General features: G+C 41.8%; 1 protein-coding gene across 3 annotated transcripts in view; it reads right to left on the bottom strand.

Annotated features, from left to right (window-relative positions):
- The window catches only part of CASR (calcium sensing receptor), a 92,973-nt gene that overhangs the window by 10,135 nt on the left and 63,893 nt on the right, over nt 1-18,945 (bottom strand). For all 3 annotated transcript variants that reach the window (XM_079155294.1, XM_079155293.1, XM_079155292.1), the window contains exons 4-5: nt 17,285-18,169; nt 8,196-8,426 (exon numbers count right to left, since the gene is read on the bottom strand). In XM_079155294.1, coding sequence (XP_079011420.1) covers nt 8,196-8,426; nt 17,285-18,169 — 1,116 coding nt within the window. The remainder of the gene's footprint in view (nt 1-8,195; nt 8,427-17,284; nt 18,170-18,945) is intronic.

Below are 18,945 nucleotides of genomic sequence, written 5' to 3'. Positions count from 1 at the left end.
TGCCTGCAAGAGACTCACCTTGTAGAAAGAGATACACATAGACTAAAGGTGAAAGGATGGGGGAAAACATACCATGCACATGGACTCAGCAAAAAAGCTGGGGTATCCATCCTCATTTCAGATAAGGTGGACTTCAAGTCAAAACTAGTCAAAAGGGATAAAGAAGGACATTACATACTGCTTAAGGGAACCATAAATCAGCAAGACATAACAATCATAAACATCTATGCCCCAAACAGTGGCTCATCCATGTATGTCAAACAAATCCTTCTCAATTTCAGAAACCAAATAGACCATTACACAATAATACTAGGTGATTTTAACACGCCTCTCTCACCACTGGACAGATCTTCCAAACAAAAATTGAACAAAGAAACCATAGATCTCAATAACACAATCAATAATTTAGACTTAACGGACATTTATAGAATATACCATCCAACCAAGAGCGAATACACTTTCTTCTCAGCAGCACATGGATCCGTCTCTAAAATAGACCATATATTATGCCACAAAGCTAATGTAAGCAAATACAAGAAGATAGAGACACTACCTTGTATTCTATCAGATCATAATGGTTTGAAGTTAGAAATAAATGAAAGAGTAAAACACAGAAGCTACTCCAACACCTGGAGATTAAACAATATGCTATTACATGATGAATGGATAACAGAAGATATTAGGAAGGAAATTAAAAAATTCCTAGAGGTAAATGAGAACAAAGAAACATCATATCAAAATCTTTGGGACACTATGAAAGCAGTACTTAGAGGAAAATTTTTTTCATGGAGCGCATTCAATAAAAGAAGTAAAAATCAACAAATAAACAACCTAACACTTCAGCTCAAAGCCCTAGAAAAAGAAGAACAGACCAGCACCAAAAGTAGTAGAAGACAGGAAATAGTTAAACTCAGAGCTGAAATCAACGAAATTGAAACAAAAGAAACTATACAAAAAATTGACAAAATAAATAGTTGGTTCTTTGAAAAAATAAACAAAATTGATAAACCCTTAGCCACTCTAACAAAGAGAAGACGAGAGAAAACCCAAATCACCAAAATTCGGAATGAACAAGGAAATATCACAACAGACACGATTGAAATACAAAACATAATTAGAAGCTATTTTGAAAATCTATATTCTAACCAAATAGAAAATTTCGAAGACATCAACAGGTTTCTAGAGACATATGAATTGCCTAAATTGAACGAGGAGGACATACAAAATTTAAATAGATCAATTTCAAGTAATGAAGTAGAAGAGGTCATCAAAAGCCTACCAACAAAGAAAAGTCCAGGACCAGATGGGTTCTCAGCCGAGTTCTACAAAATCTTTAAAGAAGAGCTCATTCCAATACTTCTCAAAGTATTCCATGAAATAGAAGAGGAGGGTACCCTCCCAAACTCATTCTATGAAACCAATATTACCCTGATACCCAAGCCAGACAGAGATAAATCGAGGAAAGAAAATTTCAGACCGATATCATTAATGAACATTGATGCAAAAATTCTCAATAAAATTTTAGCAAATCGCATACAAAAATATATTAAAAAGATAGTGCACCACAATCAAGTGGGTTTTATCCCAGGGATGCAAGGTTGGTTCAACATCCGGAAATCAATAAATGTAATTCACCATATCAATAGACTTAAAGTCAAGAACCACATGATTATTTCAATAGATGCAGAAAAAGCATTTGATAAAATACAACACCCCTTCATGCTCAAAACACTAGAAAAAATAGGGATAGTGGGAACATTCCTTAATATTGTAAAGGCCATTTATGCTAAGCCCATGGCTAATATCATTCTAAACGGTGAAAAACTGAAAGCATTCCCCCTAAAAACTGGAACAAGACAGGGATGCCCTCTTTCACCACTCCTATTCAATATCGTTCTTGAGACTCTAGCCAGAGCAATTAGACAGACCAAGGAAATTAAAGGAATACGAATAGGAAAAGAAGAACTCAAACTATCCCTATTTGCTGATGATATGATTATATACTTAGAGGAACCAGGAAATTCCACCAGAAAACTGTTAGAACTCATAAGTGAATTCAGTAAAGTGGCAGGTTACAAGATCAATGCTCATAAATCCAATGCATTTTTATACATAAGTGAGGAATCCTCAGAAAGAGAAATTATGAAAACTACCCCATTCACCATAGCGTCGAAAAAAATAAAATACTTGGGAATCAATCTCACAAAAGAGGTAAAAGACCTCTACAATGAGAACTACAGAACACTAAAGAAAGAAATCGAAGAAAACCTTAGAAGATGGAAAGATCTCCCATGTTCTTGGATAGGCCGAATTAATATTGTCAAAATGGCCATACTACCAAAAGTGCTATACAGATTCAATGCAATCCCAATTAAAATCCCAATGACGTACCTTACAGAAATAGAGCAAGTAATCATGAAATTCATCTGGAAGAATAAGAAACCCAGAATAGCTAAAGCAATCCTTCGCAGGAAAAATGAAGCAGGGGGTATCGCAATACCCGAACTTCAACTTTATTACAAAGCAATAGTAACAAAGACGGCATGGTACTGGTACCAAAATAGACAGGTAGATCAATGGTACAGAATAGAGGACACGGACACAAACCCAAATAAATACAACTTTCTAATACTAGACAAAGGCGCCAAAAATATGCAATGGAGAAAAGATAGCCTCTTCAACAAATGGTGCTGGGAGAATTGGAAATCCATATGCAACAGAATGAAACTAAATCCATATCTCTCACCCTGCACAAAACTCAACTCAAAATGGATTAAGGACCTTGGAATCAGACCAGAGACTCTGCAGATTATAGAAGAAAAAGTAGGTCCCGATCTTCAACATGTCGGCCTAGGACCAGACTTCCTCAACAGGACTCCCATAGCACAAGAAATAAAAGCAAGAATCAATAACTGGGATAGATTCAAACTAAAAAGCTTTCTCTCAGCAAAGGAAACTATCAGTAATGTGAAGAAAGAGCCTACAGAGTGGGAGAATATCTTTGCCAATCATACTTCAGATAGAGCACTAATCTCCAGAATCTATAAAGAACTCAAAAAACTCTACACCAAGAATACAAATAATTCAATCGACAAATGGGCTAAGGAAATGAACAGACACTTCACAGAAGAAGATGTACAAGCAATCAATAAACATATGAAAAAATGTTCAACATCTCTAGTAATAAGAGAAATGCAAATCAAAACCACCCTAAGATTCCATCTCACCCCAATTAGAATGGCGATTATCAAAAATACAAGCAACAGGTGTTGGCGAGGATGTGGGGAGAAAGGTACACTCATACATTGCTGGTGGGGCTGCAAATTAGTGCAGCCACTCTGGAAAGCAGTGTGGAGATTCCTTAGAAAACTTGGAATGGACCCTCCATTTGACCCAGCTATCCCACTCCTTGGCCTATACCCAAAGGATCTAAAATCAGCATACTACAGAGATACAGCCACATCAATGTTCATAGCTGCTCAATTCACAATAGCCAGACTGTGGAACCAACCTAGATGCCCTTCAATTGACGAGTGGATAAAGAAACTGTGGTATATATACACAATGGAATATTACTCAGCCATAAAGAATGACAAAATTATGGCATTTGCAGGCAAATGGATGAAATTGGAGAATATCATGCTAAGTGAGATAAGCCAATCTCAAAAAGACAATGGACGAATGATATCGCTAATAAGTGGAGGATGACACATAATTGGGGGGAGGGAAGGGTTAGTGTTAGGGTTGGAGTTAGGGTTAGGGAGGGGGGCAAGTATGGAGGAAGAAAGTACTGTATAGAGGGTAAAGAGGGGTGGGAGGGGTGGGGGGAAGGGGAAAAAAATAACAGAATGAATCAAACAACATTACTGTATGTGGATTTATGATTACACAAATGGTATGCCTTTGCGCCATGTACAAACAGAGAGGCAACATGTATCCCATTTGTTTACAATAAAATAAAAAAAAAAAAAGAAAAAAAAAAAAAAGTAAAGTGGATCAGAGAGCTATATCAGGGAACTAACTAACCAACAGAAAGCTGTAGGGCTCCATTAACTTCAGATAATGATCATGGATTTTGTTTTATCATATTTTCTTAATGGACTTTAGGTACACAGTATTTGATTAGTTAATCATAATCCTTGCTTTCTTCCATCATGACTCATGTTTGACTTACTTTTAGATAGGCATTTTAAATGTCTACTGTCCAAAGCAAAAGCCAGAACTGGGACAATAACCTACATCTAACTCTGTGCTTCCCTCTGCCCTTTGATCCTGCCTCTGCTGTATGTTAATTCTCAAGAGTACATCACCATCCTGTGTCCATGACAGGCAAACAAAATCAAACGTGTAAGAAAGAGATCAATCTAATCTTATACAAACTATCAGAGAATAGAAAAATAAAAGAACATTTTCTAATTCATTCTTGTAAAGCAAATATAATAATCCTGAATACAACCAGATAAGGACAGTTAGGAAAAGAAATTGTGGGTGCATCTCACACATTGATTATTTTAGATGGTCTTCGGAAGCAGACGTGAGTTGAGGATTTGTGTATAAGGCATTTATTAAAAAAAAGTCCTTCCAGGGGAAACGGGCAAGAATGGGGGATGTAGGATGCAGAAGAGGAGGAGGGTGAGTCAAGTCCCTCAGAAGGCAGCCTCTGCTCCAAGAGGGGACCCTGGACAGTGAGCTCTGCCTCAGATGGTCCTGACCTGAGAGGGGGCTAGTGCTTCACACTTCCACTCTACTGACTGGTTTAGGCTCATTGTAGGAAAGTATAAATTCTCAGATTTTTCTGCTGCTCTAAGTCTGTGAGCAAAGTTGGCTCAATCAGCCCACAGCACAGACTGCTGAAAAAGAGCCTGCATTCAGGTTACTGGAATTAAAAACATTCAGGATTTTTGGTGCCCACAAAGTGTAGGCAATCCTTTATTTTGTTAAGGTAATAAACTACATTTATGAAGTTCGTAGAATTTAGTTAACATTATATTCCTGTAAATTCACTACCCACTCTACTGAATCATTATGTATTATATATTTTATGCATTGCTGCTCTAAGTTTGCTGAGATTTTATTTAGGATTTGAGCATTTATGATTAATAAGATTCCATCTTATTCAACAAGATTGGTCTATCATTGTCTTTGCTTGTACTGTTCTTGTCTGTTTGTGACCTTGAGATCATATTAGCCTCAGGAAATGAGTTTAGTCATTTTCCTTTTTGATTTCTGTTAGGCCGTGAAGCCAAAATCTCCAAATAACAAAATGGCTCCAATAAGTCGAAGTGCATTTCTCTCTTACATAAACATCTAGGGAGGTGGTCCAGAGTAACAGGGCACTCATGGTGCTGGAGACCCAGACTCTTTCTACCTTGTTTTTCTGATACATTAGGTCTTTGCCTCATGGTTGTTGATGGTGGCGTCCTGTTTCTAGGAGGTAAGAAAGAGGAAAGGATACAGAAGAGAGCAAAGGACACTTGCAAGCAGTTTCTTAAAGAAGGTTCCCAGAAGCCAAGGCACAACGCTGCCACTTAGATCCCATTCCTCAGGATGTAATCACAACCACACTTAGAAAAACGGAGGCTGGGAAATACCATCTTTATTTTGGGCACTGATGTGTCCCCCAGAGATAGAGTTCTATTATTAAAGAAAGAGGGAAGTGCGGCCTTTTTAGCCTGCCTCTTTCCTCTTCTTCACGTGGTCAGTGAACAGCCTGAAGGTCACATTGTGACCCCATTGGCGAGTTGAATTCGTACACAGGTCAGTTGTCAAAGTCTACATTTTTCACCATAACAAATCCTACTTTATACTAGTTAAGGATTAGAAGAATGTCACCTATGAGACCTCTTACTTCAGCCTACAACATCTGTTAGCCAAAGAGAAATCTTATTACCAAAAGAGTAGGCTGAGGTGGCCACTAGAAAGATCCGCTGTGCAAAAAGCCACCAAGTGTTTCGAGGCCTCCTCAAAGCCTTATGAAAGACACCCGTCCAATTCTGGCCAAGGAGGCTCATCTGAACTCCAAGCCCTGAACGAAGATGTCTATTTTAATTCTTATTTGTTGCAGCAAAACAAGGACAGAATTATTGGGAGAAGAGTGTAGAGGATGGAGCATCCAGGTCTTTGGGGTCTAGTTTTAGTCCTTATATTATCCATTGGGCCTGGGAAGTCACCTTTGCATAATTGAACCTCAGTGACATCAAGTTTGAATTGAAGGAGTGCAGATAAGGGTCTTTAAAGACCCACCTAGCTCTACATTTGTAAATAAATTGAGAACATTTTTTAAGATATAATGCTAGAGGGCTGGAGTAGTTCAGTGGTAGAATGCATGATTAGTACGCCTGAGGCCCTGGGTTTGACCGCTAGCACCACAAACATACAAAACCTAACCAAAAAAAAAAAAAAAAAAAAGGAAGAAATGATAATGCTATAGAAATATGACTTTGTATTCACATAGTATAATTCAGTTTAAACTATACTTCTACATCTTTGATCTCTTGATTTCATTTGCTCTCAACAACAAATTTGTGAGATGTATAAGGGAGTTATTAACATATAATTTATAGTTAAATATACATAGCATTTTTTGGTCATTTCCACAAAAATTTTCAGAAAAGTGTAGATTGGACTCTAAGATTTGTTGAGTGCATGCTATGTGTTAGTTTGAGGTATTGTTTCTATGAAAATTAGAGTTAATTTATAATTCTAGCAACTATTCAGGAACAGAAATGACTGAATGTACGAGGCTTCCGTGTGTTACTCACTCACTAATGGTTAAGGCCATGACACACATAGCCTGGTCAGGGACATTAAGTTTATAGAGAAGTGTACAGGAAATGGCTCCCATGCAGGAAGGGAGATGAGACAGGCACCAATTAGAGATAATAAATTACATGGGGGTGAAAGATAACCTGAATAATCCAAAGGGTGAACAGGTAATGAATGGTATAGCCAATCAGTTTAGACTCCAGTCAGTTGAAATGTTTGATAATTTAGAAAAGGGTATAATTAGTGGGCAGAGGAGTATAACCTCTGGAATCCCAAATCCCCATCTGGAAAAGGTCAAGACACATTTGTAATTGAGATAGACCTGTCCACTGTGGGCGGAATTGACTGTCTGTAGGAGATTGTCCCAACCCGTCCTACATCCTGGGGAACAGTGAAATTGCAGCATCTCATCAGACACCCATCAATCTAAGAAGCGACTGGCAACAAGATGAAGTTGAGTCTTTGGTCATATTATAAGAAGGGATCCAAGGATGGTAGCAAAAAGCCAAATGCAAAGAAAAACACAGTGGCTCTCAGTCAGGCATCCTGAGAGTCAGGGAGGATGCCTGCCCAGGTCCTCAGCATCCTGCTGTATTCTAGGCTACAGCCAGCCCACAAGAGCCCACCGCCTCAGTACATCACAGGTCTGTTCCACAGTGCATCTTCACTGAATGATGGGCTTCTGGTTATTGATTGGGCTTCTGGTTGCAGTGACTACAGGGCAGCGGGGCCTGACTATAGTCACATGCATCCTCCTCTTTGTTACAGGTCTCTTATGGTAGGAGAATACAGGGCCCTTTTGGGTTTTGACTCACTTCTAGGCTATTTGGAGGACAGAAAACCACCTCTGTGTGAATTGTCATGCCTCATCCTGAAGCATCCAACTCTGTGCTGGACTTGACTTGTCTTCATGGCTGATACTGGGGGTTAGGGTAGGGGATACATTCTTGCTATACGCAAGATTGTCCCATTCATGCTGGATAGCATCCCTGGACCCTCAGTGCTGAAGGCCATTAGTACTCCCTAATCATTGTGACAACCTAAAAGCAGCCCCTTCCACTCTCTGACTTCTCTCCCTTACCCAAGGTAGGCAGGATGTCCCCCTCTGTCCCAGCCAAGAGCCTCTGACTTGAAAGATGTTTATGTTCACTTAAATGTTTTGCTCTGGTTGGGGAAAGTTTCAGGTAGGGAGACTTTATTACTAGTAGGGAGTCATATATATACCAAGTGAAACTTTCCATATAATAAGAAGGCACAGGGCTCAGGTTCAGAGGCTTCTCCTTTGCATACTAGACTGTCGTGGAGTTCACAGAGCCCTGGGCATGCGCAGTTAGTGAGTTAAAGGAAGGGCTCAAGTCTGGGATTGAGTGAAGCCTGAGGACAGTTTCCTGCCCACAGTGGTGACCCCTGGTGTTCTGACAGGCACGCACCTCTCTGGAGAAGCCACTCCATAGAATCTTCTCCTCGTTGATGAAGAGTCTTTCTCCCTTCTTGGCATAGACATTGTAATACCCGACTTCCTTAAACACGATGGAGCCATCCTCTGGGGACAGGTGCCAGTTGATGATGGAATAGTTCCCCACCAGGTCACCGCACTCGTCGAAAGTCACCTGCTCCCCCATGTTGTTGGTAAAGTTTAGATGCCGTAGGTGCTTAAGGACCTAAAGAAGAACAGAGCTGAATGAATACGAGCCCCAGGGCTGCCACATCTGGTTATGTAGGTTGTGCACTGCAGAAGGACAGTAAACTGTCATTACAACAAAGTGGAAGGACATGACTTGAGGAAGAGGTACTTTTTCCTAACGTTTACTGAAGTACTTGCATGTGCCAGTGGCAGCCCTGGCAAGCCATGGGCTTTACCTACTACTCAAACTGCAAATGGGGCAGGAAACTCTCCCTCCCTCCCTCCCTCACTCCCTCCCTCCCCCCCTCCTTCCTTCCTTCCTTCCTTCCTTCCTTCCTTCCTTCCTTCCTTCCTTCCTTCCTTCCTTCCTTCAATTGAACCCAGAGGCAATAACCACTGAGTCACAACCCCAGCCTTTTATTTTATTTTACTTTTAAATTTTGATACAGGGTCTTGCTTAGTTGCTTAGGACCTCACTAAGTTGCTGCGGCTGGCTTTGAACTTGTGATCCTCCTGCCTCAGCCTCTGGAGCCCCTGGAATTATAGGCATGCACCACTGTGCCTGGCAGGAAGCATTTTCTTGAAGATGGGAAAGAGAACAGGACATATTCACCTGGCCATCAGCCAAGTCCAAGCTTCTGCAGGTGCACCATCACCTTGAGGTGCCCCAGGAGGGGCAGAGTTTGTAGTTGGAGGCCCTTCCTGGCACTGTGTGAGATGAGCGCTGGTGAAGGAGAGGAGGGAGGCTTAAGGGCTCTAACTATGTGCACCTTCTTTTGCTATGGTCTGGTTTCTGTGGAAGAGTCTTGCTGCTCAAAGTCACAGAGTGGGTGGTAGAAAGAAAGAAATGGGGCTGTGGGGGGAGCCCTGGCCATCACTATTGACAGTCATAGGAAATACCTGAATTTATATACTTTTTTCCAATGGGTCACAAAGCCCTTGCAAAAGAAAGTAATTGTAATGATTATTAACACATACTAATCATTTAAAATACCAGACATTTTGCTACCTTTGAGGCATGATCCTAAGTACATTATATTTGTTATGTAATCTTACTTTTCACAACAAATAGTGTGATTACCCCTCACTTTATTGATGGGGAAACTGAGGCACAGAAAATTTAAATAGTTGTCCAGGATCACAAGCCTGTGCTCTTAATTGCTATACTGTAGAGTAGCATTACTGGGCTCCTGGCCTTGCTTCTGCTGTGCCTGTGATATAGGTCAGGTGGAGGCAGTGGGCACTAAGAAGCTTATCTTTCATGCAAAACCTGACCTGTGTCACTGTGGTACCAAGCGAGAGGAAGACAAGGTCCAGGCCATGATGGAGGGCCACTTAATTTTGCTGCACCTCAGGAGTCTACCATTCTCCCACTCTGAGCTCATTTCCTCAGCTGTGTAATGAGATCCAGCCCAGCACCTGTTATTCACGGTCACCTGAATCTGCACATCAGCAGCTCAAAGACATGTTTGGAAGCAGTCTCTGCGAGGAGCCTGTGTGCTTGCAGGCCCACCCCTGACCACCTCACCCAACTGCTGTTTGTGGTTACTTGAGTGTCCTCGCTGCTCCCCTGGCTGCCCTGACTTTTGTCCCAAGTCCATGGGGGAGGGGACCTTCTCACTCCTGTCCCCTGGTTCTGCATCCAGAGCTACAGAGCCATTCTCAGAAAAGATGGAGGATGAAGCCTGTGAAGGTCCTATTACCCATATTCTCCCTCTGGTCATCAAACTTGCTTCTGCCCTCCTTTATATTGATCCTAAAGCAGTCTCAGCGAGGATGTGTCCCACACATGCCCCTTTCTTAGCCCTCTACCTCCCTTCCTTTTCCTTCTTGCACTTTGATTGGGCTGACCTCCTCCTGAACTCGTGGTGTGCATCCCTTTCTCGTCCCCTACACGTCCATGTCTGGCTACGTCCTTCCCCGCCTCCCTTAGGAGGAACATGTGGCTTTTCTGCTCTTTGATGCTGTCCCCTCCTGCAGCCCTCAGAGCCTCACTTCTTCTACCTACTCTGGGTCCTTTCTGACAGGGCCATCCATTCTTCTCCAAGCCATAGTAATGCTCCTCCCATTTCCTGATGGGAATCTTCCACTGCTCAGATGAAATATGCTTTAATCTTCTCCTGGTAGTCCCCAAACCCTCCATACTTGGATGTCATACCTACAATGTCTCCATGCTAATCGTACATTTCCACTGTCCATTCCATGCCACGCTCTCTGTCTTTGCTCTGATGTGTGTGAAGGGAGATAAGAGTGGAGAGGCAGGGAGCTGCCTCTTACATACACTTCCCATGTGCCAGCTGTACATACGCTCTCGCACTCAGTCCTCACAATTGGATAGGCATCATCCTCATAGATGAGGAAGCTGAGGCATAGAAAGCTCAAGAAATTTGCAGAAGTCATGCAGCTAGTAAGGGCTGGAGCTGGGATTTAAACATGGGTCTTTCTACCATCAATAGAAATTGCTCAGTGTCCATGACAAAGATTTGTCAGAGGTCAGTAATATTTTCCCATTAAATAAACATTTTAAAAAGCATCACTTTTATTTGAAGAATACTTTAACATACATATATGTGATGGCTTATTTTAGGTTTTTAACTACATTGGATGAAAGAATACCTATAAACCTGGTAAAGTGTTCTTAAGGTGTGTGAATGTGTTTCCAGGGGAGGTTTGCATGTGAGTCTGAGTGAACAAGCAGGAAGAATCCACCCTCACGTGAGTGGGCACCACACAGTCTGCTGGGGTAGTGGGGGAACAAATACAGAAAGTGAGTTGGTCTTTCTCCACAAGAGAGGGCATACACTCACCTCCTGCCTTAGGCATGAGAAGCCCAGGCTCTCTGGTCTCTGGATCCCTGGACTTACACACCAGCAGTATCTTTTCCACATTCTCAGGCTTTCTGCTTCAAGCTGAGAGTAACACTGTCAGCTTCCCCGGTTCTGAGGCCTTCAGTATCGAACTGAACCACACAACCAGCATCTCAGCCTACCAACTTCCTGTCTTAGGACTCCTCAGCTGCGGTAATTACATGAGATGATTCCTAAAAAATCACCTCTCACATATTTATACGCATATCCTATTGTTCTGTGTCTCTGGAGAACCCCCTTGAATACAATATATAATAGTGAAGCTCAAGTATTTAGCATAAATTTCTTTCTTCCTGTTCAGGTTTCTTGATTCTTAACATGCCAGGCAACATGTTGCCTCTCTCCTTTTTACTGTCTACTGGTCTCTGTGATGGAACTCTCCAGATATTGGCATAGATGGGGGGAGGGGAGCTGGAACAACATTATTTCATAATTCGATGGCCATCTATTACACTGGTCATTGAACAGACAGGTGATCAAAAACCTCTGGTTATAAGCCTTTTGCATTTCCGTTGTCATAGAATGGAGATTTGAAAGAAGAACTTGAAAGAAGAAACCAAGTAAAATCATTTTCTTAAAGATTCCAAGTTTGCATGAAGAAACCCATTGTACATAAGACTGGACTTGTATTCCATAGGGATTCAGCTTGACCTGACGCAGCCCTCTCGAGTCATAACTGCCATGATTGTTCCTGAGAAACCCTGATCTGTTTTCTCCACGTAGTTAACCAGCCTACTATAAGCAGACAGACCATTAGAGTGATATGTAGAGCTTTAAAACCTGGACGCTAGCACTGTCAATGCCAGGAATGTGCTTGATGTCTTTGACATTAGCCTGAGATAAACCAGGTACATTCCAGCTCATATGAAGTCACTTTTGTCCTGACCGTCATATAAATCCCCTCCTTTGGATCTAAATTATTGGTACACACTGGTCTCACTGCCATCTAGGACCATGCTTCTGTCAGTAACTCCCCAATAAATGTACTTTGTGCCATCTTTGATCTGCCTATTTCTTCAGTTCCATGACATATTTAAACCAGTGCTTCTATATGAGGATCAGCTTTTTCTGGAACAGTACACTGTTGGAATTAATTAACCAGCAAATATTTATACAATATTCACTTTGTGTTCTGAACTGTTTTGCAGAAATAGAAGACACCATCATCCAGCCCTTAGGAAGTTTATATATGGATTAAGGTGACAAAATATAAGACATAAATATTCAATGAAACAGCAATATAAAACATAGTTAAGGGCTAAGTACAGAGAAAGTCAGGGACAATTGAGATTAAACAGACCTGAAATGGTCAACCTGGGCTTGAAGCATGGTAGGGATTTTCACTGGCAAAGGTAGAGGGAAGAAGGTGTTAAAGACAGGGGAACAGCATGGGCAAAGGTATCATATCAGGAGTAAACATGACTTGTTATGGGGGCACTAGAGATCAATTTCTCCAAAACTGTGTAAGTGGTGGAGAACAAGAGGAAATACAGTAGAGAAATAAAGAGAAGCCAAGGCAAAAAGTCTAGATTTCACATCAAAATGGCATGGGGTCAGAGAATAATGAGATATGATGAGGACGTCTAGAAACAGGAATCTTCTACTTAATGCTGGTGGGAATTTAAATAGTATAGCCACTTTGGAACAATGCCTTGCAGTTTCTCAAAAACTGGATTACAGAGTCACTATTCAACTCGATTCCACTCTTGTGAATGTACTGAACGGAAATGAAAATATATGTCCACACAAAAACTTGTACACAAATGTTCATGGCAACATTATTTATAATAATCCAAAGTGGAAAAATACAAATGTCCACCAATTGGATGAATGCATAGATAAAAAGACATTAAATGGAATACTACATTTGTCATGCATCCAAAGTACAGATTCATGCTACAACATTGATGAGCCTTCAAAATACAGTGTTAGGCTTTAGGAGTCACAAAAGACCACACATTATACCATTTATGTGAAATGTCCAGAAATGTCCAGAAGGTATATTAGTGATGATATAGAGATGGGAGTATGAGGGGGAGGCACTAGGGAATGATAAAGGTATGAGGTTTCTTTATGATGTGATTCTAAAATGGGCTGTAGTCATGGTTACAGAACTCTATGAATATATAAAAAAAACACAGAATCTAACAATTTAAATGAGTAAATATATGGTATCTAAATTATATTTCAATAAAGCTATCTTTTTAAAAGGAGGTAATGGAAAAGTATTAAGAAAATCCAAATATGACTGTTTTGGTGGAGCTTATGTTCAGCAGGGATTGGGATAATGTCACCTCTATGATATCTGCCACTGAGCAGTGACCAAGGAGATATAGCAAGTCTAGCTTCAGGGTGACAAAGCACAGGCAGAAGTAAAAAGGTAGAAATTCAGACATCTTGTCCAGAAAAGGAAACACCCTGCAATCTGCGTGGCTGCATCTGGCTTTGCATGATATTTTACATTTTTTCCTTATCGCACATCCTAACCTGAGGTATTGTAGTGTTTCATCCTCACAGCAGATGTGTAAATAAAATCACGAGAGTGTAAAATATATTATAGTCAAAGTTTATGCCTTATCCATTGGAAAACAATTGTTTGTTTACTAAGTACTATCCCTAAGTCATCTCTGTCAGCATCTTTAATATTTCTTTTGGCATGTTAAGTTGCAAGTTTTGTATTTAAACACTTTATTTTCTGCCTAATATTTTGCCTTTAATTCACATAACAGGGAAGATAGAGAGGAAAATCATTTTAAACTTGAAAGCAGTGATCGAGACTCTAAGTTGATCATCACAGACCCAAGAAAAAAAGCAATGTAAATTAAAAAATAATTTAGATATTCCCCTCAGAGAGACTGTTCTTTTGCTTTTACAACTTTAAAAGAAGGAGCCGATAGTTCCATCAAAAAAGAAACATAAACATTTACCTGAGATCATAATTCAAAATAGTATACTTCAAAATTATTTTATTTGGGGAATAATATGAGTGAAAAAATAAATGAAGGAGAAGAGAAATGAAACAAAACAATGGACAGGCTCACAACCAACTAAACATGAAGAAAGACACAGGTCTGAAAGAGGAGCCAATACACGTGGAATGCACACACCTAGAAGGTCATGTCCTCTTCTATGTGGTGATATTCCCATCTTGTGGCCTCTTAGGGTATTTCCTCTAAGGGATTTCAAAGTGGAACTGTATGCATGAGCATAAACAAGATCCCTGATTTTCACACACTCGTAGCAGCAACTGGATGTAGCCAAAGACAGGAGGCTAGAAAACCTCCACTGTAGAAGTTTAAGCTGAGCATACAAACAGAAAAAAATGAGGAATAAAGAATAACCAGAGAGTATGTGTGTGGGAGTTTGATTTGAAGAGACGTACAGAAAAAGTGAATTTTGAAAAAATTTAAAAGTTGGTGGTGGATGATGCTGGTGGACACAGAGAGCGATGGCCCTCCAGGTGTGGACCCTGGCCTAAGCAAAAATGCTATGCTAAAAACCACAAGAAACAAAGACGTGTCCAAAACGGATACATGGTTTGAAGGGAGATGCCAGGCAGGTTGGCTGACAAGGGAAGAATTGAGAGAAGGCAGATTCAGGATTACAGGCTGAGACATTTAGGTTAGATTGTGCAGGTGACAGGTTTCCATCTAACGATGACAGTGAGCTGCTGGTCCACCTGATGAACAGAGACATGGCTGAGGTCTCACAGTCTGGGATGCCCACCTAACAGCTTGGGTTATTGAGGTTCAATGGAGACGCGCAGCAAGCACACAGGACCCTTGGACCAATGCCCAGATGTTATTCCTCCCTAGAGCTCTGATCCCATTTTTTTGTTCCTCCCTTCTTCCGGGTGAATTGTACCAGAGCATGTCTGAGCCAGGACACATGTTTATCTGGACAAGGGTCAGGTGAGTTGTCTGTAATTAGCATTTAAGTTTCGTCTGCTTTGCTTCATTTCCTCCTCCTTTTGGTAACACTGTCCTAATTCCTTTTGGGGATCCACTCCGCCCTTACTTTTGCTCAGTCTCTTTAGTTTGAAAGGACTTAGCATCAGGACTGGATGTATGTCCCAGGTGTGGTTAGTCAACATGATTTCTGGGGCATTCACAGGAGGTGCTGGGAAGTAAGGAGATCCTTAGTGGCAATGGGTTTTAGCTCAGAGCTGCAGCAGAGGCTGAAAACAGCTAACCCTGGGGACAAAGGAACAGGGAGATGTAGATGAAAGTATTTAGCACTCCCTGTCTTTGAGATTTTCAGCAACGGGAAACACTACACTTCCTCTTTGGGTTTTTGTTGGTATTGTGTGTGTGTGTGTGTGTGTGTGCGCGTGCGTGCATGTGTGTGTGTGTGTGTGTGTGTGCTCAAGCCAATTTGGTATGGGTTTTCTATTATAACTAAAAGTTCTAATCTTGACTATAGCCAAACTCTGATGTTGTTTTTTGTTTTCTTTTTTCCTTTTCTTTTTTGTTTTCTCACAGGCCCAAGTTCTGGCCTTACCCATATGAATCTTACTTCCTTATCTGAGAGAAGAGTCATCAAAAAGCCATTTCCCACTGGAAGTCTCTTTTCCCTTCAACCCTACCTTGCTCTTGCAGTCTTTCCAAGACTACTTAAAACGCCATGCCTTAGGATCATGGTTCTGAAAGTCATTTTAATCTTTGACCTTCATTTGAACTCCTATATCTACTGGAGTAGAGATTCAGAGCAGGGAAGGAAACTTTGAGGTTAAAAACTTTAGCCAACAATGATGTTCAAGTGAGATTTTTCTACACAAGAAGAGCTGAGAACTATCAGTCCTGGTTCACTCTATCAGCCCAGACAGTCACTCCTTATCACTCATGAGAATCTCTAAATTGATAGACGTGAGTTGTATACTCCTAGTTTCTTGGTATCTTTCCTGAAGGGTCTGTGATGGCTGGATTCTGTTTACAAAGCTGCTCAAATTATGTTTTTTTCCCTGACTGCTTAATTAGGTAGGCATATATAAAATATTACTATGATAATCACATCTCTGTATAGACTTAGAAAGTTTACAAATTGCTTTTACACACATCATCTCATTCACCTTTTGAAGAACCATGGATGAACAGTAGGCCAGACACTAGGTCCATTTTACAGAGGAACAGGCTCAGAGCAGAGTCTTGCCTAAGATTATACAGCTCAAAAATGGGGTGCTGGAGCTGAAGCTTGGGGCTGGGTCATTTGATTCAAGTTAAGGGAACCTCACCCTACCCCATGATTACGTACTTTCTCTGATGGGTTAGTCTTGAACTGAGGAAAATACACAAGGAAGCATAAAGCACAATCTGATTGAAAGAATAAGATTCATGTGCAAGACATGAGCAGCTGTGTAGGGTATGTCGGACTAGACTATTGCCTTGAGAAGTTCCACTAAGTGAAAAACATTATGCTGTCTTTCCTACAAAAACAAGACTAAGTTATAAGTATAGGACCAACACTTAAGTTCTGATATTTCTATGTAGCTACTTCAGTGTTTCTTTTTAAAACATTCAATATCTAATCCTTTTAAAAAGAGTTTTCTGTGTCTTGTGTCCTAAGGATGTGCTTATATGGCTTGAGGGTGGTCCAACACAGGCGGCAATACGATGGCCAAAGTTGTATGTGGAGAGTGGTGACAGAGGACGGGGGAGCAGTGACTAAGATTGGGGGTCTCTGATGACCTCGTGGCTGTGGCATGCCTGGTGCCTGGGAATGATCCTGTGCAAAGGCATGGGCTGCTTAGCTGCTGTGGCAATGCCCTGCATGAGGAGGCTCTGTGCAAGAGTCCCATCAGCTCTGACCTTGATCTCAGGCATATAGCTGCTGGGAAGGAAGGAACTGTTATGCTAGACAACCACAAGATTTCACCAGCTCCGCTTCTCCTGTTCCTGCCTGCTTTACAGTAACTTTTAACAATGGACTTTCTTGAAAGCTACACAAAGCTCCTAGCATTGCACTTTGCAAGTGTGGAGGGCTCTTCACTGCTTAATGATACAGTGAACTGCTCTGTAAATGAAGGACGTACCTGCCAAGCCTCAACCTTCTTGATGTCTGCACAGGAACCATTGGTGAAGAGCCCCCTCCCAGGTAAGCAGGTGTATATATCTTGCAGAGCATGCGCAATGGAGTAGACGGCTAAGTACACGTTGTAGGATATTCGAAGATGTGTGTAATCCATGTAAGGGGTCTCCACACTGCTGATGTTCTCGTCCCCTGTGCAGAGGGGCCGGAAAGCAGTGGAGCTGTTGCTTAGCCTGCTGCCACCTTCCTCGTGACCTCTCAGGAAGGTGTCCACTGGTAAAGGTCCTTTAGCACCTTCTTGGAGGTGGCAGTTAAATGTTTCTTCCCAAAACTCCTTGGCAAAACCATTGTGGACCGACTTCCTGGGGTGAACTTTCTGCAGGAATTCCCGGAACCCTGGGATCTGCCCAGCCTTCAGAGCGAATCCAATGGTGCCTCCCACTACGTGGAAGTACTCAGGCATGGCAATCAAGGAGGAGCTGGCCCAGGCCTCGCTGGCCAGCCAGATCCTGCCTGTGATGTTGCGCCGGACAATCTCCTTGATGAGGGGCTCTAGGTCTGGGCCGCTGGAGAAGACGACGATGACCTTGGCTGTGGAATTCTGGATCACTTCCACCACCTGCTGGATCTCTTCTTCATCAGAGTACTGGGAGATGAGCTCGCTGAAGTCGATGCAGATGTCCCTCTCCTCGGCTTCTTCTCGGAACTTCTCAATCCCTGGGCGGCCGTAGTCATCATCGGCTGCAATCGTGCCCACCCAGTTCCAGCGGAAATACTCGACGATGTCTGCCATAGCCGTGGCCTGGTGTTCATCATTGGGGATGGTGCGCAGGAAGGACTTGAACTGATTCTTATTGCTGAGGAGTCTGCTGGAGGAGGCATAGCTGACCTGCAAAAGAACCAAGAACTCAGAATGAGTGAGTGAGGGAGGAGCCGGCTGAGCCTTGAGGTTGCCTTGGAGGTGGTTTTTTGAGTAGACTTTAATCTCAACTATCAAGCATTGACTGTGGACAGGATGAAAGGGTGAGAAAAATCAGAATCTGTCCCACTCCAGTGTGAGCACCCTAGTACCTGTGAGTCCATCCAGGAGCTTCCTAATTCCTAGGGGGCGATTCTTTACAGTGCTACCTTCAAAAAATAGGTCCAGCCACAGAATCAACTCAACAATAATAGGATGTACTTTTCTTTTTTTTTTTTTGGAGGGGTGGTGCAGATTGAACTCAGGGGTGCTTTACTACAGAGCTACATCCCCAGTCATTTTTATTTATTTATTTTTGTTTTGAGACAGGGTCTTGCTGAAGTTGCTGAGGCTGGCCTCTAACTTACAACCCTCCTGCCTTAGCCTCCAAAGGGGGTTAAGGGAGTGTGCTACCATACCCAGCCTGTGCTGGTATTCTCAAAGAGAGTCTTTCTTTATGCACCATTTCATCCTTCTTCTAACCCCCTCTCTGTGTTACCTCCCTGGTTATAATACATCCATGTACCCATATCTTCTGCTCCTTGGGCCCAGGTTCTGATCTGAACATTATAGCTTCCTCCTATTGTGAGGACTATTTTGTCCATAACCCATCTCTGGAAGAATCAGGTTTCCTATGGGTTATAAACTTCAGGCTCTTCAGAGTAGCTCTAGATGGGTTCCCTTTTTCTATTCTTCCCCGGTTTCTT

This window comes from Sciurus vulgaris (assembly GCF_902686455.1).
Source record: "Sciurus vulgaris genome assembly, chromosome: 10".
In the NCBI taxonomy this organism is placed as follows: domain Eukaryota; kingdom Metazoa; phylum Chordata; class Mammalia; order Rodentia; family Sciuridae; genus Sciurus; species Sciurus vulgaris.
Note: the sequence above shows the minus strand (reverse complement) of the source record. Positions and strands in the feature narration are given on the sequence as shown.